Source organism: Saccopteryx bilineata, chromosome 7, assembly GCF_036850765.1.
Source record: "Saccopteryx bilineata isolate mSacBil1 chromosome 7, mSacBil1_pri_phased_curated, whole genome shotgun sequence".
NCBI classification, from domain to species: Eukaryota; Metazoa; Chordata; class Mammalia; order Chiroptera; family Emballonuridae; genus Saccopteryx; species Saccopteryx bilineata.
This window is the reverse complement of record NC_089496.1, coordinates 41,016,174-41,036,124: the sequence shown is the minus strand read 5'-3', so window position 1 is coordinate 41,036,124 and position 19,951 is coordinate 41,016,174. Positions and strand designations below refer to the sequence as shown.

Below are 19,951 nucleotides of genomic sequence, written 5' to 3'. Positions count from 1 at the left end.
AAAAGAGACACTGTGAATTACTTAGGTATAAATATAAGAAAATGTGTGCCAAACATTTCAAAACTCAAATGAAAAATCAAACAGGACGAGCAAGTGGAGGATGCACCCGTGTTCGTGGATCGGAAGACTCAGTATTGTTAAGGTGTTCATTCAGCTCCCTGACTGACCTATCTTTTTGATGGCAGCTGCCTCCTGATCTGTTGGCCTCACCATCCCTGCATATAGTCATACAACCTGCCTTTGGAAACATTGACCTCTGAACAGGGCCTGTCTGAAGCTCAGTCTTCAGACTTCTCTTTCTCTGCTCTCACTCTGGATGTGCCCTCACTCAGTCAGGTGTTTAATAGCAACTCCACAGTGATGACACCCCAGCTTTATGTCCCGGTCTCCCCTCGGCACCCTCTATACATTGGCACCACCACCACCCACGACCGTGTCACCTCTGCTCCCTTTATTCTCTTCCTCCTCCCTAACCTTTCCTTTCCCACCTGACACCTAGAAGCAACATGAGAATGCCATTGGCATCCTTCATTTTCGACAAGGTGCTGGAGTAACACCTTCCGATTGGGGAGACCAACTTCAAGTGTACCATTGCTGCTCCCAGACCCACGCTGTGTAGTTTTGTATTTCCTCACTGGATTTCCATGTGGTGATCTTTAGAGAGGAGGAACTACTGTGTGAGTAAACAAACCATTCTTTGAGTATTTCTCAAAATTTTAATTTGTGATGGAATTTGGCATAAGTTTTGTATTAGGATCGTAGGCGAAGAAAATTTCCGTTTATCACTTGAAACTATATAAAAATGGCTATGAAATCAGTTGACCTTTATCTTTGCTATTCATCACCCCTTCTCCCAAGTCCTCCAAAATTTCCATTGTTTACACACAAGCCTTATTCCAGGGAACAGCTTGCTTATCTTGGTCAAAATACATCAATATTTAAGAGTAGACCAGGGCTCTGGCCGGTTGGCTCAGTGGTAGAGCATCGGCCTGGCGTGTAGAAGTCCTGGGTTCGATTCCCGGCCAGGGCACACAGGAGAAGCGCCCATTTGCTTCTCCACCCCTCCCCCTCTCCTTCCTCTCTGTCTCTCTCTTCCCCTCCCGCAGCCGAGGCTCCATTGGAGCAAAGATGGCCCGGGCGCTGGGGATGGCTTCTTGGCCTCTGCCCCAGGCACTAGAGTGGCTCTGGTCGCAGCAAAGCGACGCCCCGGAGGGGCAGAACATCGCCCCCTGGTAGGCAAAGCGTCGCCCCCTGGTGGGCATGCCGGGTGGATCCCGGTCGGGCGCATACGAGAGTCTATCTGACTGTCTCTCCCGGTTTCTAGCTTCAGAAAAATACAAAAAAAAAAAAAAAAAAAAAAAAAGGAAAAAAAAAGAGTAGACCAGGAGTTTTAACAAAAATTGAACTTCTAGCCCTGACTGGTTTGGCTTTGGCTTTATTTCTAGCTTTATCTCGTGCCTCGGTTACAGGGCCATCCATACCCATCAGAAACTCACCTTAGAGGTCACTTCCCCTAGGACACCTCTGACAATCACGGATCAGGCTAAGGACTCTCACTTGTGTTGGCAGAGTGTCTTAAAAATAGGTTTTGCTAACTCCACTGGCTGTTACGATTTTTTTTTTCACATATTTGTGTTGCCATGTATCTCTTGTTTGTTCTGGGATCGTGTCCGAAAGATTCCTCTTTGGTTTGTCTTGGTTCTGATATAGTCCATGCCCTAGAATTTCATGAACCCCGAGCAGAAGTGGTCTGAAGTCCATCCCATAGGGCTTTCTGTGTTTCACGTACTCACAACTCTAAGCCTACTTTGGCCCCACCCTGCGTTCAACAAATATTTATTGAATGCCTCTCGTACCAGATTGTGTTCTAAGTGTTAGGACTGTAATAATGAACAAAACAGACGGAGCTCTTTACTCCCACGAAACCTACAGTCTAGTTGGGGAGGACAGAATTTCATAAATAAACCGATTTATGTTGATTAAAGGTGAAAAATGTTACGAACAAAAAATAAAGTAGGACGTAAGGGCTATGGATATGGGTCAGGAAGGGCTTCCTAGGAGCTGACAGACTGGAAGGGAGTGAGCAGAGGAGCAGTGTGGGGAGGACGGCCGGGCAGAGGCTGGGGCGGGGTGTTAAAGCACATGCGGCTAGAGGAGAAGGAAGAGAGGGAGAGAAGAGAAGACCGCCAGGAGGCAAGTCCCAAGGGCTCTGACTGCCACTGTGAAGACTCTGACTTCCTCCTGAAGGAGCTGGAGATCCCTTTGAGGATTTTGAGCAGAGGAAGGACATGATCTAACTTACGTATGAATACCTCCCCTCTGGCTCTGGGGTCCAGGTAAGAGATTTTGTGGCTGGACCGCAGTGGTAGCAATAAGGGTGGTGAGGAGGAGTCAGGTAGGTGATACACCTGCAGCCAGTAGGATTCTAGGATGGATACAATGTGGGATTTGGGTGGGTAGGTGTGTTTATGGGGCCGGGGTTCGAGGATGACTTCCAACTGAAAGGATGAACTTGCTGTTAGTTAAGGTCGGGGAAGACTGCAGGGAGGGCAGGATTTTTGTTTGTTTGGTGGGGGCTGGGTAGGATGATAATATGTCCTGTTTGATAGTTAGAGGGACAAGGGCAGGAAAAACCACAGACTTTGCCATGTCTGTATTCTCACTACTGTACCCTTAGTTAGGAATTAACCTCTAGAACAGGGGTCCCCAAACTTTTTACACAAGGGGCCAGTTCACTGTCTCTCAGACCATTGGAGGGCCGGACTATAAAAAATAAAAACAACTATGAAAAAATCCCTATGCACACTGCACATACCTTATTTTAAAGTAAAAAGAAAACAAAACTGGAACAAATACAATATTTAAAATAAAGAACAAGTAAATTTAAATCAACAAACTGACCAGTATTTCAATGGGAACTATGGGCCTGCTTTTGGCTAATGAGATGGTCAATGTCCAGTTCCATATTTGTCACTGCTAGCCATAACAAGTGATATGACACGCTTCTGGGAGCCGTGACGCGTGCGTCCCGCGTCACTGGAAGTAGTACTGTATGTGAGCACTGCCGCATTTTGCGGCACCGCCACATACAAGTACTCCAGGAGCAGGATGTCGATGCCTCTCACTGACCACCAATGAAAGAGGTGCCCCTTCCGGAAGTGGGGCGGGGGCCAGATAAATGGCCTCAGGGGCCGCATGCGGCCCGCAGGCTGTAGTTTGGGGACCCTTGCTCTAGAACTTATGGAGACGTCTGCCCACAGCACCAGGACTTGGAAGTAGCCATGAGAACGTTGAAAGGAGCATGCCTGTCGGCAGGAGCTCCCTGCTGGCACAAGCCCTCGGGGATGGGTCTTCCTCCCTGGGGTCACTCCTTTCCTCTTCTCTGTCTTAATGTCAGCTGGTCATTGCGGACTCCAGCCAAGGCTCCTTTGTTTCCCTTCTCTGACCTTGACCCCCCACACTCGGAACTCCTCTCGTCCTCTCTTGTTCACGGAGCAGAGCCCCCTTTAGTGATAATGGGAAAATAGGGAAGTATTGCAGCTGATTCTTTTCTTTATTGTTTCCCATTATCTACTTTGATCTGATGCATGAGAATTTTGTCTTCCCTGGACTGCACTGATGAGTATTTAGATACATAAAATAATCAAAATGCATTTACCTTTTATAAAAATATATCTGCTGGGAAAAGAGAATCTGGTATTTGGGCATTTGGGCATCGAGCTGGGGAGGGACCACAGTGATGAGGAAGAAGGGCAAGTGGTTGAGGGTCAGTCTTCTCTCTTCTTTCCCCCGTTTGCCTGTTCCCACCAGTTCTGCTCCCAAGACTCTCCTTCTTACCAGGCGGGAGGCCCGTGCCTGCAGGTGCAGGGGGCACGGGCCACGCTAGCAGGAAAGGAAGAGCATCTCTGAATTCTAGAGCTCTCGGCAGGCAGTGCCATCGCCCTTGCAGTGTGGAGTCTGGACAATGGCAGGACTGGATCTGGGGGTCGGAAGGGTCAGCTGGTGTCTACTGGAGAGTGAGCACAAGAGGAAAAGCCGGAGATGAAGGAGTTGGTCAGAAGGTGGTTTAATTAATCTGTGCAAGAGAAGGGGAAGGCGTCGACTGTCAGTGAGGCTGGACAGTGAGGGACTGCAGGAAAACAGACTTGAGGCAGAGAGGGGTGGAGAGTGAGGAGGAAGGGGATGGCCGCAGGGTGAGCATGAAGCTGAGACACAAGTAGGCAGGGAGGGCAGGAGGCAAGACGTGTTCAGTGGAAGGTATGTTGAGTTCAAAGAGCCTGTAAGATTCCCCACGTGGGTGTGAATATCCTGGAATTGTCACCTAGAGCCACTTTAAAGGCAAATGGAAAATCAAGGTGAGCTCAGGGGCGGTTTGGGGGCTGGAGAGAGACTTGGGAGCTTGGGCATAAATTGTGGTGACTGAGGTGATAAAAATGGGACAGGGGACATGGGCTGCGGGGGGCGGGGGGACAGGGAGATCGTCGCCCTGTCTTTCCTCACACAGTTCCTTCAGAAACAGCTCTGCCGACGCATGTTGTGTGCTGGAAGAATGATGAGAGATGGTTTTGCCACTGAACAGGGACTAAATTATTCGCCACTAAACCGGCAACTGCTCAGCCGTTACTCATCAAATGGCCATTATCAGTCACACACGCAAGGGCTTCCCTCGGAATTCTGAGTTTCTTTCAGCAGTCTGTGGAAAAGACATTCATGACAGAATCTGTGGCAGCCCGAAATACCTCATCTCGTTACCTAACCCTTCAGCTGTGGGCCAGGGCCGGAGGGACAGGAGGCAGCGTGGCTGGCCCACGCTCGCTGCAGACCCAGGCGGGGCGGTGAAGCCCTTGTCATTGTCACAGGTCCGCAGTGCATATGGTGCTTGGCCTCTTGTCAGGTCTGTCAGTCACCTCATCTTACTCATATAAGCCTTAGATTATAAACGGCTGCAAATCTCTTCTTAGTATAATGTTATATATATATAGGGAAACTTTGTGAATAGATCATTTTACTAAGAAAGCTCATAGTTTGAAATACTCATTATCAAGGTAACTATCTTTTAGGGGAATACAGTAAATAATAATGCTCAGTTGCCACTGTTTTTTGGGGACAGGGTATTAGCTAACGTTTCAAACACTTGGCTGCACGAGTGTTGTGGCTGACAACATCCGCACCGCTTCATACCTGTATCCCGTAGTCTTGTGCAGGGAGTAGCTTGTACCTCACTGCTCTGGTTGAAAGGGTATGGCCTTTTTTTTTTTCCTCTATAAAAAGGTTTAATAACGCGTACGGAACAGAAAGACAATTTCAGAAGTGATTGGACTAGCTTTTCTTTCTTTCTTTCTTTCTTTCTTTCTTTCTTTCTTTCTTTCTTTCTTTTTTTTTTTTTTTTTTTGTATTTTTCTGAAGCTGGAAATGGGGAGAGACAGTCAGACAGACTCCCGCATGCGCCCGACCGGGATCCACCAGTCACACCCACCAGGGGCGACGCTCTGCCCACCAGGGGGCGATGCTCTGCCCCTCCGGGGCGTCGCTCTGTCGCGACCAGAGCCACTCTAGCGCCTGGGGCAGAGGCCAAGGAGCCATCCCCAGGGCCCGGGCCATCTTTGCTCCAATGGAGCCTTGGCTGCGGGAGGGGAAGAGAGAGACAGAGAGGAAGGAGGGGGTGGGGGTGGAGAAGCAAATGGGCGCTTCTCCTATGTGCCCTGGCCAGGAATCGAACCCGGGTCCCCCACACGCCAGGCCGACGCTCTACCGCTGAGCCAACCGGCCAGAGCTAGCTTTTCTTTTCTTAAAGCGCTTCCTCTGAGCCCCTGTGAGCCAGGAGAAGCCCTCCTTCCTGCCCACCAGGCCAGCACCCCGGCTGACCCGCTGGTCACCGAGCCTGAAATCGGTTCCTGGACTGCCCTTCCGATAATGCCGCCCTGAGCCACAATTACCACCAACCCCTCCAGTTCTGCAGGTGTTGAAAGGGGTTGCTGGTGGGAATAGACCTGGGAGACAGTTGTATATATTCTGTTGGCATTAGTTAATTTTTCTTTGACCAAACCACAGAAAAAGAACGTAGTTTTAGAAGATTTGTTTTAAAAAGTAGATAATTTTATACGTTCACATACAAATTTGTGAGATGAAAATTTTTTCATGAATTACATTATGGACGCGATTTTCTTAAACTGCTCTTATACTGTGTAATATAAACAAAGAAACTGCTCTTATACTGTGTAATATGTTATGTATGTCTCTGTAGTTATTTAACATAGGCATATTTTTTTTTGGCTTCTCAACTGGGCTGTGTCTCTTCAAAAGGAACAAAGGGCTTTTTCTGTTATTGTTTTCCACATAAATCCTATCATAGTATTGGGTCTATAATAGACCACTTTATAACACATCTGTTTTGGCTAAAATGCAAATGTAGTGGAAAATTCATGGTTTTTTCAAAATCTGGATTTCATTTAAACTGGGGGGAGTTCTAGTATTTAGCCACCATGTAAGTACTACCAGCTACTTATGCTGTATACATGCCCATATTTGTAAATCTAGTGTGTCAGGATTATTTCATGAAATCATTTGGAGAACAATATTCCAGCTGCAGGATTTAACTGGTGTTTGGTAAGAGGTTCTTGCTAACGGATTCTGGAGGAGCAGTGGGCTGCAATGGAGCTATGTTCCCACAGTATTATTGACACCACACTGTTTGCTTGGGTACTTTCACACATGCATTAAACAATACATAACAAGTAAACAATAATGTATTAAACAATGGGGAATACCGGGTATTCACCATAACTCGGTGATGATATTTTGTGTGTGTATGTGACAGAGACAGAGAGAGTCAGAGAGAGGTGACAAATAGGGACAGATAGACAGGAAGGGAGAGAGATGAGAAGCATCAGTTATTTATTGCAGCACCTTAGTGGTTCATTGATTGCTTTCTCATATGTGCCTTGACCGGGGGCTGGGGAGGTTACAACAGAGCAAGTGACCCCTCGCTCAAGCCAGCGCTGGTGAGCTTTGCTCAAACCAGATGAACCCACGCTCAAGCTGGCGATTTCCGGGTCTCGAACCTGGGACCTCCGCGTCCCACTCCAACGCTCTATCCGCTGCGCCACCACCTGGTCAGGCAGTAGATAAATTTGAGCAACCAAAGCTGAAGATTAATTTGTTCTTTGTTTTTTTTCAAAGGTCTCATCAGAAAATTGAAGACTCGGAAGAAAGCAGTGATGAGATTCTTGCTCGTCTGACATCTGCGGTAAGGCCATGCAAGTTCCCTTCCTGGAGGTGTGGAAATAATGAACCCAGGATTTTGGAAGGGGGGCATTTGGGTAATGATGTGGAGACATTTGCCCTGTGGCTGCTCATCGTTGTGGGAGTCCCAGTCAGGGCAAAAGAAGACGATGGCATTGACTCACTATACTTGATGCAATCTCTCCTGCAAGATCATAGATATTCCTGGTGGAAAATTCCTGGAACCTTGGTGGAGGCATAATATCTGATTTTTAAAATGCAATATAACTTAAATTAGAAAACTTATAACCTGCTGTAAAAAGGAGAAAAGACTATGTTTCATTAGGGGGGAAAAAAGAATTACCACAGCCAACAAAAAGCCAGGTGGTTGATTTTTAATGTGCTAGATTGCAACATTCTCATTGTATTTTTTAAAGGTGTGAATGCACGTTGGTAAGTACCCCATTGGTTGAAGAAAAGTTTATGCCCATCGTCACAGAGAAAACTAGCTTGGTGGCTAATCCCAGAGCTTCAGTTCTGAAGGGCTCTAGCAATCCTTCCCACAAAATATTTACCCAGTGGCTTGGCTCTCTGGAACTTTGTCTAGGCTTACCAAAGATTCTTTAATTCTTCTCTACCTGTATTATTAAAATGGTAATTGCTGAAAATTCTGCTGGATTGGGTTGTGCGTGTGGATGAAACTGATCTTGTAGAGTTGTACACACCAGGTTGTCGTCTGGGACACAGCTTGAAAGTTAAAAGTTACATCTCCTACTCTTCTTAAACGTGGATTAGAAAAGTAATTTTTGACCACATACAATGATCAGTGGTATAAAACTTCCTGTGAAACGGAATCTTGACAGCATGTTAAGAAAAACTTTCCTATGGTCTTTGCAGATTGTTTTTATTTATCTTTTCTATCAAAGTGTAATTGACACACGTTATTATACTAGTTTAAACATAATGATTCAATTTTTGTATATATTGTGAAATGATCACCACAATAAGTTTAGTTAACATCTGTCACCATACATAGTTACAGATTTTTTTTTCTTGCGATGTGAACTTTTAAGATTTACTCTCTTAGCAACTTCCAGTTATGCAATGCAGTATTATGAACTAAAGCCACCCTGCTGGACACTGCATCCCCGTGACTTCCTTATTTTATTACTGGGAGTTTGTACCTTTGACCTTTCACCCATTTTGCCCACCCCTCACCCCCACTTCTGAATCATATTCCACTGTATACATACATACCACAGTTTCCTTCCCCATTTATCTGGCGATTAACACTTACATTGCTTACATATCTTGTAAATAATGTTGCAGTGAACATGGGGGTGCAGCTATTTTTTCTAGTTAGTGTTTTCCTTTTCTTTAGATAAATTACTTAGATGTGGAATTTGGGGGTAAACCTCCATTGTTTTCCTTAGTGGCTGTATCAGTTTACATTTTCACCAACCGTACACAAGGGTTCCCTTTTCTCCACATACTTTCCAACACATGTTATTTCTTGTCTTCTTGATAATAGCCACTGTAGCAAGATATATGATTATTTCATTGTGCTTTTAACTTGCGTTTCCGCGATGATGAATGATGTTGAGCATCTTTTCATATACCTGTTGGCCATCTGCATGTCGTCTTTGGAGAGATGTTTATGTAAGTCCTCTGCCCAGTTTTTATATATTTTTTTACAGAAAGAGTCAGACAGAAGGATAGATAGGGATAGACAGACAAGAACGGAGAGATGAGGAACATCAATCATTAGTTTTTCTTTGTGCGTTGCAACACCTTAATTGTTCATTGATTGCTCTCTCACATGTGCCTTGACCATGGGCCTTCAGCAGACCGAATAACCCCTTGCTGGAGCCAGCGACCTTGGGCTCAAGCTGGTGAGCTTTTGCTCAAACCAGATGAGCCCTCGCTCAAGCTTGAGACCTTGGGGTCTCAAACCTGGGTCTTCCGCATCCCAGTCTGACGCCCCATCCATTGCGCCACCACCCAGTCAGGCCCTTTTTTAATTGGATTGTTTGTTGTTGCTTTGTGTGTGTGTGTGTGTGTGTGTTGCTATTGAGTTGTATGAGTTCTTTATATATTTTGGATATTAACCCCTTCTCAAATACATAATTTGCAGGTATTTTCTCCCGTTCTGTAGGTTGCCTTTTCATTTTCTTGGTGGTTTTCTTTGCTGATGAGTATTTAGTGTATGGTGGTTTTTGCGGAAATCAATGTAAAATAGTTCAAAAAGAAAGAAAGAATTTTTAAAAAATCAATAGGACTAGATATAAAGGTAAAGGAGGAGTCAAATGACTACATTTCTGAATTTGCACGAATGGAAAAGTGATGATATGCTTAGGAAGTTGAGTAAAATATGTGGAAGGAGAGATGATATATTTTTGGAAATATTGAGTTTGAGGAGATAGGAACATAAAAATATTTGGGAAATACCTGGAGACATGAATCTAGAGCTCAGAGAGGTCAGGGCTAAAGTTATGGGAATCAGTTACAGAGAGGTTGTTGATTGACACGCAGAGTGGGAGATTGAGTCTTGGGAAAGAGGGCAGTAGGGAGGTGAAAGATGGTGAGAGGAAGTGGAAATAACTAGTGGTTTATATACCATGAAAGTAAAATTCAAGAAAGCCTCTATAAAGGAGGGATGGACAGATAAAAGTGTTTGCTATCTATTGATATTTGGTTGAGGTACCTAGAAAAATCTCCAAGCTCAAAAGACTGAATAAACTGAGGTGAGGTGCTAGAGTAGGAATTTAGGAATCCATATAAAGGGCAAAGGAAAAATCTCATCTGTTCAATTGTCCCAGACTAGCGGAACTGTCATTAAACGGAGATTGAGGACCTTGACTCTTAATTGTTCCAATAGCGTGACCTTGATCAAGTTGAGTGGTTAGATTAGACAGTATCTAAGTTCCAAAATTTCCTCAACCATTGTATAAGCATTTATTAAGAGACTGTGGTGCTTTAGTCTTCATAATGTACTAGTTGTTCCTGTTGACAGTGTTATAAAAACTCTGTTACCTAGGTGTGAACACCATGCAGGAAGGAAAATATTTACATGCCTCACTCAAGTAACAGTTCTCATCTACCATGGCCCAAAGTGCATTCAACTCTCCTCTTCCTCTAATCTTGCTGGTTCTCGTATTTCTCTTCCACTCATTTAAAACTCCTCTTCGTTGCCATTTCTAATGTTTCACCTGAACCTTCGGTCATCACAGTACTCTGTTTATACCCTTTCTGGATCCAGGAAGCATGCAAAATAGCCAGGATTCCTATAGTTTGTACTTCCTGATGAATCTGCAGGTTGGGTTTGATTCATTGGAGAAATTTCTTTTTTAACAGTAGCATCTGAAGATAACAGGGACAGCTTTTTAAATTGGAAACCTTTTCATTTGTATGCTTTCAGCAAGCAGAAATAACATGGGATGTTGGTTTTGAGGAATCTCAAATATTGAGAATTTTAGAGACTTACTTAAGGGACTGTATGCCCAGTTAGCAAGGTCTAGAAATAATCTTCCATTAGTCAATATGGGGAGAAACTTCACATTGAATCCATGATGTGCACAAGCCAGTGGTGATTTTTACCACATTGAGAAAAATGTTGTTTTGTTGTTGTTGTTTTTTAAACACTAAAATACTAGTCTCAACTCACCCTTTGCCTGGCTATCTGCCTCTTCCTTCCTGGGGAATGGAGAAACGGAGTATACTTAATCTCCCTTTTCTTCGCCTATGACAGACCTGAGCGAGCTCAGAGAATAAAAGGAAGTTACTCCCTCCGGGAATGACTAACCTTCTGTCTGGCTGCCACAGGATCACGAACATCTTGTTACCTTATATTTCTTATCTGTAGAGAACATAAAATTCCTACTTGGAATCCTTAGCCTGGCTCCAGCTCTTCCAGCAGCTGAAGAGCAACTATGTGATTTGGAGAAGGGCCAGGTAGATTGAGTTTTTAGAGAAAGTGTCAAATGAGACCCTAGAAGACAGATCAGATTACAAGGAGCATTTAAAAAGCACCAGAGGAATTGTAGCACATTTCTGGTATAGTATTCTTTGTTGTTATTTTTATAAGAAGTCATAGAGCTTGTTAGTACCTTCCCTAATCAGCTGAAGTGTCCCCAGGTCTTGGGCTGTAGACTGTAGGCCCCAGGGACCACTAGAGAGCTGTTCCCTTAGGTAGGATCTCACAACAGCACTTTACAAACCTATGACTGTCAGTACCTGAACAGCTCCGTGGTGTATTTCTATCCTTTGTCAATAAGAAAGTGCATATGTGTTCTATGTCTACGGCTCATCAAAATGATTTTCTTCATCCTGGAAATAGATACCCCCCCCCAAAATTCCAAAAGATATAGCTGTCCACGCACAACTTTTTAAAAATTAATTACTAAATTATCGTCTCTACTTGCAAAGAAATCTTCTATACTTACCCAGATTATGTGGTAATATAATTTAACTCTAGCCTTGAGAATTTAGTTTTGGTGACCATGCCGTTTTATCTACCAAAACAATCCCAATTCCCAATGCTAAAATGATCCCATTGGGGGGACATTTATTTTAAAGCGTCTGTTCAGAAAGCTGTGAGTGTGTAGAATCCATTCAAGAATAAAACGTGTCTCTCAATGAATCCTTTGTGAGTTGGGAAGAGCGTGTGTATGTTTGGTATTTGGGTATCTATTTTCAAATGAAGGATATTATTTTGATATGCAATAGCCGTAGAAAACAGACATTTTTAATTGACAAGGAATAGAAATATACCATTCAGCTCTCAATTTGTGTATTGACAGTCATGAGTTTGTGAAGTGTTCTGTGAAATCCTATCTGAGGAAAGTGAAAGGAGCTTTCAAAGGATGATCCGTGATCATTCCATATATGGCTGCTTCTTTATGCATTTGTTTAAAATTAAACTTCTTATAGCCTGACCTGTGCTGGCGCAGTGGATAAAGCGTCAACCTGGAACACTGAGGTCGCTGGTTCGAAGCCCTGGGCTTGACTGGTCAGAGCACATAAAAGATTTGATGCTTCCTGCTCCTCCCCCTTCTCTCTCTCTCCTCTCTAAAATGAATAAATGAAATCTTTAAAAAAAAAACCTATAGCTGCTTCAGTGAAATGTAATTTTGCCTCCTTAAGTCAACGTTATAGCTTTCTATAGTATGTTCATATTGCAGAAGGACCAGGGGGCATATAGAAAGTAAAAATTACTTGAATTTTTTTGGTGGTGGCAAAATAAAGCAGACTTTAAATTAGTTTCTGTTGTTTTATTTTGTTGTAAAAATTAGAATATAATGAAATTTCATGTAGCTATTGATCAGAATTAGTATGAAATCTATTTTTATAAATTTAAGTGCCAAAATGATGGTAAACCTAGCAGGGAGTTGTCATTACTGTGGAGTATGCCTTGCAGCTTTTTTTTTTTAATTTAATGTGACATTTGGGTTGTTTAACTTGAACTTAAAGGCTTTTAAAAATCCCCAGAATAGAAAAAAATATATCCATAATGAAACTACTCAGAAATAACTTATCTGGTGTTTATTACTTTTTAGGTTACTTTTCTTGAATGTATATTTTTTAATTAAAAAAAAACCAAAAACCCTTTTATTTTGTGGTCTGTACTTTTCACTCAGTAAATTTTCAGTGCTAACAGTATCTCTTATGACAGTTATAGTGTATCCCATTCTGATTTAGCACTTCCCCTATTTTTGAATAGTGTGCTTATTTTCAATCTTTTGCTATTGTAACCAACACAGAGATGACCTTCTGCGTGGCAGAATTAGGGAAGACTCTTGCTTGCAGATGTTAACTTATTAGCCTGGTGATTTCAGACAAACTGAGAAATGGGGGAGAAGGCTCAGAATGACTAATGCTGGCAGGGTGTCTGCCTTGTGCAGGTATTCTGCTGATGCTTCCCGTGCCCTCACATTTCCCGCCCACACAGCAGAGTGTATCAGCACCACGCTGGTGAGGTGAAGCCGTTTAGACAGGAGGTATTAATTAAGGGTCCCCATTTATTAAAAATAACATTGAAAGTTGATAAAGCAATTTTTCACGTTATCTTCACTCAAAACACTTTATAGTTACTGAATAGGGCTCAACAATTGGGATTTAAGATTTGATTATAGAATTTTTTTATTTGGAGAATTTTATGAAATCAAACCTGTCCTGTTATAGTAAATAACACTTTAATTTTTAACCTGTTAAGAATCATTAAATACTGGAAAACGTGGCTTCATGGTTTAGCAATTTAGAATTCATTCAGACTGATTCTGAGGTCTTCTGGTTTCATAATGTGCACTTAGAAGTGTGTGAACTTTGGTAAAGATTTTATAACAGGTAAGTCATTTTCCAGAACTAGATTCTTATAATAGCAAGTTATTATAAGACCCTAAAAAGATAGATGTTGAGGGATAGCTTTTCAGGAAAGTCCTAAGGATTCTGTGGTAGGTAGACGGGTCCCCCACAGATGGATACCCTGATTAGCACCTGTAAATATCACATTGGATGGTAAAAGGTACATTGCAGATATAATTAAGGCTGCAGACCTGGATTGTCTGCACAGACCCAGGCAAATCCCATGAGCCTCTAAAAGCTAAGAACTTGCTCTGGCAAGAGGCAAAGAGAAATGGCAGAGGAGAAGGATACAAAAAATTTCCAAGCATTGATTAAGCATAGCATTGCTGGCTCTGGGGAGGAAGAACCCACATGCAGTGATCAGAGAGAGGCCCCTGGGAGTTAAGGGCCAATTCCAGGTGACCGCCAGGAAACAGGCACCCCCATCCTACAGACAGATGCAAGAACTGGATTTCTCCCCAACCTGAGTGAACTTGGAAGCCTATTCCCCCCCACCCCGCCCCCGCCCCCGCGAGTTTCCAGGAAGGCTCAGAGCCCTGCCCACACCTTGAATTTGGCCTCATGAGTCTCTCTAAACAGATGGTCCCCCTGGAGCCACAGCGTGGCCTCCAGCAATATGAAATGAGAAATGGATGTCTTTTTAGGCCGCTAAATGAGCAGTAATTTGTTATGGCAGAACTACAGAATTAACACACATGTCTTACTGAATACATACCCACCACCCCTTGATTCATAAAATAGCAGTTGTCTCTCGAATGTCAAAAGCTGCCATGCCACAGCCAGTTGATTGAAACCTTTGAAGTTTCAAAGTGAATTTCTAAAACTAAAGTCGGTCCTTCATACATTTATAAAGACTTCAGAATTCTGTGGAATGCTACAGGCTTATTTTTTAAAGTAAACTCTGAAAATACTGTCACAATTTTTCAGTGAAACATATCAGTCCTTTTATACCAGTTGCATGGGGGAGTTTGCTAGGTAGGTAGCATATAATAAGCAGTGGTCATACTGGTTGTCAAGGAGTTTATTTAGCCAAGGAGTTTATTTATAAGTTAGGTGGGGAAAAGGGGCTTAAACATATTAAATATTAAGGCAGTTAATGGCTGGATTGTCTCTACTCATTTTATTGTTAAGCTCAACTATGTTATAGTAATGTGGTGGTGGTGATGATGATGATGATGATGATGATGATGATAGCTAGCACTCAAAAAGCACTTACTCTGCCAGCCACCATTCCAGATACTTAAGGCATCAGCTCATTTAATTCTCATAACAATCCTATGGGTTGTGACTCCAGCCCAGCAACTGGAATTCTAGAACTTCTTTCAAAGTTGGCATGAAATACATGGAGATTTGCTTCACCTGTTTTAGGTTTTTGGTGCTTGAGTTCTGAATCTTGGTCTCTCAGGAATCCTTCCCATGTGGGTGGTTTTTACAGACTTTCTAGTTAGGAAAGGTCTCATCTGATCTGGATGCATCCCAGTAAAGTGTTTCTCTTTTTTTTTAATTGAACGTATTGGGGTGATGCTGGTTCTAATACAGTGTTTCTAATCTAACATCCCTTCAAGTTTTTATAGGAGTCTACCCTCTATTATAGGAGGTTCCTAAAATATCTGAGGCCTGATAAATGTTGGGGTTATAATATTGCTATAGTTGAGAAGCTTACCTCCAAAAAAGCACAATGATTGAGAAAGGGCATTTTACTATGCAAAGAGTGGCATGTGATATGAATGAAAGGTATAGTAAGACATGAGTTTGCAAGTTATATTGTGTCTTTAAAGATCCTTTGTTAAATAAACTATCATGTAATTTCACGGAAGAATCATTTCAATGTGATATAGATTGACAATACTCTGGGTTTATCAGAAAATGGAAAAAACCTTAAGACAAAAATTAAAGAGTGTAAAAACATAATGTTTTATTTCATTATTATAGCAAAAATCAGAGTGTCCAAAATATACTTGTTTCTTGAAAATACATTTCAAACATATGATTTTTTTTTTTATTTGTCAAGAAATGTAGCATTGAAAAGCAGTTAGGTCATTGGGGAAATCACAGATCAGGAGGAGGAAGAGTGGCTTTGGGGACCGAAGGAGCAGACGTACTTACTTTTGTGAAAAGATGTCAATGTCCTTAGCTTGCTCTTTGCAGGATTTTTTCAACCTCTATAGCTTCTCCTGGTCTTTGTGCCATAAAATTTATGAGACTTCCCCAACCAAAAATGGCCTCCAACAGTTATTTTTTATCTCTTTGTTAATATTTGCCCCACCTCTAGCTCTGTTGGGTAGATTAAATGGCTATAACATCACAGCTGTTCAATTGCAGGCTGACAGATATCACCACCCCCTGGAGGCTCATGCTTGTTGCTTGTTCTCTTTCGATAGTGGATGATTGGAAAATACACACAAACATCTGTGACCTGAATACCATTCTTCTAGTAATATTCCTAAAAACATTGTTACCCATCCTAAGTAATCCAATTTCCATTGTTAATTCATACCATGCTTTGTGATCATCTGACAATTATCTGATCTTTTTAATGTGAACCTCTGTCCAAGTAGATGCACATACACGTAGCAGACTTAAATAAGAACCTTAAAAACCTGAATGTGTAGGACTTTATTCCCATTCATTCTGCTACTCTCAGGCCACTTCTACATATATATTAGTCTTTGAATAGTCAGCTGTTGTCTAAGTTATAATAAAATTAATAGGCATATTGGTATGTATTCACCAAAAAGTTTATATAAGATATTTTTAAATATCCCTAAAATATTCTAGTCTTTTCTTTTTCTTCTTCTTCTTTTCCAAATGACAGGAGGAGAGACAGACCCCTGCATGCACCCTGACGGGGAATAACCCAGTGACCCCTGTCTGGGGCTGATGCTCTGTCCTATTGGGGCCATATTTACAACCAAGCTATTTTTAGGAACTAAGCTATTTTTAGCACCTGAGGCAGATGCTTGACAGAGCCATTCTCAGAACCCAGGGCAATGCACTCTAACCAATTGAGCCATAACTGCAGGTGAGGGGGGAGGGGAGAGAAAGAAAGAAAGAGAAGGGGAAGGGGGAGGGGTGGAGAAGCAGATGGTCGCTTCTCCTGTGTGCCCTGACTGGAAATCAAACCCCAGACATCCACACACTAGGCTGACTCTTTACCACTGAGCCAACCAGCCAGGGCTAAAATACTCCTAGTTTTGAAATAGACGAATAAGCATATGCATAGTCTATCATCCCTACAAGCTAAACAAACATGTCTTTGTTGTGGTGACAGCAATTACTGGGAAAACAACTACTTGTTAAATAAATTATTTGGGGGAGCACAGTAGTGCCAAGCCAGGTATTTATATATCCTTATTAATCTTCCAATTATTGGTTGTCATTAACAAATAATCACAAGATTATCCATATGGCAGCTCTGTGGCAATATTAGCTCTTTAACACAAAGTAATGAACTTGGAGATAAGCAGACAGGCTTCTGAGGAACAAAGGAGACTGTTACAGTACTTAGCCCGTGGACAAAGTCTAGCCACCGTCACAGCTCAGTCTGTGTCTTATCTAAAAGTACATTGATGACTTTAAGAGGCATATTTATTTGTTCGTTGTTTGTTTGTTTGTTTTTTGAGTGTTTAAAGTCCTTACTAGCTTAAAATTTTATAGAGGTTTAAAACTGTATATTTGAGAATAAAACAGGAAAGAATAACGAACGGATTATGTTACTTCTTACATTTGAGAAATGAGAAAATGGGTTCTGTGTTTTAAACACATTTTATACCATAGTATCAAAATGTAAATGTTTCTAAAGTTAATAGATTTATTGAAAATTCTTAGGAAATTTGTGAACTGGGGATTCTATTGAGAACTTGCTTGTAAGGACAACCCTCTGGTTAGCTAAGACGTTCGCCACCGTTGGTCTGTGCTCCCAAATGACCTTCATTCTGTCCAGCTTCTCACCTGGCTTTCCAGGGCTTCTTGCTCCGTGAGGCCTACTTGTGTCTTTCTAGTTGACCTTTTCCACGGAGATGCGCCCTGGTACTCCGAGTTTGCACTTGACTTTTTATGCTGCCTCTTGAATCTTGGTGTTGATGCAAAACAGTTTACTAGGCGTTCAGATTTTGAGGCTGAAAGCACTATTAAAGTGGGAAAAAGACAGAATGCTGGAAATAAGATTGGCTCGTGTGCCTGTCAAGTTTCAGGGCTATTTTGTGAACTGCCTTGCTGGTTATTGAGGATAGAAAACCAAAACAATTCAACATGCTTCTGATGGGTAACCAAGGGAGAGGGAAATTTTTGAAATACATCTTATCAGTCCCTTAATTATCCTCTATTTAGATATTTACAAGAGCAAATATACTCTAAGCATCAGATGTGTTTTGAATTCTAGAGTTGTTGGTTTATTTTTTACTATTGGATAAACTGCATTTTAAAAATTTAAGTTTAACCCTTTGAGTAGTACGAACGCTCATGTATGTCCTCGTGCCTCCTGACCATATCAAACAAACATGATTTTAAGTTAATAAAACTGTAACCGAAACTAATTTTATATTTTGAAAATAAACTCACTCCCGGGGGTCAGCGAGCATGAAAAAAACTTTCTGCTCAGAGGGTTAAGCTTCGTAAGCACCCTGGCGATGTTCCTTGTACTTGAGTAGTTCATGTCTGTCAAACCGCTGATAGTAACTGAATCTTATCATTTCATTGGATTATAGCATCATTTAATGCCTAAAAGACAATGAAGGCCATATTCCTTTCAAAATGAATTAAATTAGAGAAGAACAAAATAAAAAGCAAAGATCAATTGTCAGTTGAAATGGTTGTAATATTAAAAGACTGAGTCTTGGGAAGACTAAGATACCTGACTGAACAGAGGACTGATTCTCAACTCCGGATACAACCCAGAATCTCTTAGGAAGCTTTGAGACAATAGCAGCAGCAGCAGCAGCAGCAAATACTGATGCCTGGACCTCTCCCCCGGAGTCTGATTTAGTTGGGGCCCAAGGATCAGTAGTTTCTTAAAGCTCCCCAAGTGACTCTAATGTACAGTCAGGTTTGAGAACGACTAAAATCAATAGATGAAAATCCACACTATTTAAAGACAGCACTTGTTAGTAGACTTAAGCAGTGACTACATAGCTATTTGACAAGAGGAAACATGAGAAAAAAGAGGAGGGAGAGAAACTTTTAGTGTAGAATTAGTAGAGGTTTACAATCCATTATTCAGTTCTGAGATATAAAAGCTCTGAAAAACAGAAGCTTTTCATAACTTGGTGGGGGGGAAAAAAATCTAACCTGCTAAACATATTTAGTGGAAAATCCTGAGGCTTTTTCTGATCTTCCTTTATCCCATTTGGTATGAACAATCATACATTTTATTGCATAAATATTAATGTGTCTGATTTCTGATTACAAGTTGTTGCCCCAGACCGCACTGAGGGTGTGATGTAAGTAGGGTACCAGTCTGAAATGTATATACAATTTTGTATTTTGAAATCCATCTAGCCCCAGGGGTTTCAGATCATTGCAGGGAAGGGTGGTGATCGGGAAGACCAAGGTAATACAGTACTTTTTCTGTCTTCTAATGACCTAGGCAGTGGTTTAGCCCCTGCATTAAATACAGACAATGGCCAATATCAGATGTGGTGCTTTGGCTGTACATGTGCACATTTCTCCACCAGATCTGAGAAGAAAGGTTCCATTTCGGTCATGGTGAGAAAAGCCAAGGTTAACCAGCAGCACACCTGTAGGTAAAAGAGAAAAATAAACCATTATCCTATTAAAAACTCTTCAGCATAGCCTGACCAGGCGGTGGCGCAGTGGATAGAGCATCAGACTGGGATGCGGAGGACCCAGGTTCGAGACCCCGAGGTTGCCAGCTTGAGCGCGGGCTCATCTGGTTTGAGCAAAGCTCACCAGCTTGAGCCCAAGGCCACTGGCTCAAGCAAGGGATTACTCGGTCTGCTGTAGCTCCACGGTCAAGACACATATAAGAAATCAATCAATGAACAACTAAGGAGCCGCAACAAAGAATTGATGTTTCTCATCTCCCTCCTTTCCTGTCTGTCCCTATCTGTCCCTTTCTGTCTCTGCCACAAAACAAACAAACAAAAAAACTCTTCAGCATAACAAACAACCCCCAAAAGTAATGTTTTAGTATATGTGCTGCAGAAGCGAGCACCAAAAGTAATGTTTAAAAAAAAACAACAACCCACATCTATCATCTCAAACAGTTTCTGAATGTCATGCATTCAGGGGCATCTTCTAGACTCAAGGTCTCTCAGTATGTTGTTAGAATGTGGGCCGGGGGTCAGCCCTCTGAAGGCTCTACTGGTGCTGGAGAATGACATTTGGTTTTCAATTCCAACAGGTTCCTTAT

The 19,951-nt window shown here is 42.1% G+C and overlaps 1 protein-coding gene across 3 annotated transcripts in view; it reads left to right on the top strand.

Moving 5' to 3' along the window:
• Nucleotides 1-19,951, top strand: part of RAPGEF5 (Rap guanine nucleotide exchange factor 5) — a 225,046-nt gene that overhangs the window by 65,301 nt on the left and 139,794 nt on the right. For all 3 annotated transcript variants that reach the window (XM_066239513.1, XM_066239511.1, XM_066239514.1), the window contains exon 6: nt 7,180-7,246. In XM_066239513.1, the coding sequence (XP_066095610.1) occupies nt 7,180-7,246 (67 nt within the window). The remainder of the gene's footprint in view (nt 1-7,179; nt 7,247-19,951) is intronic.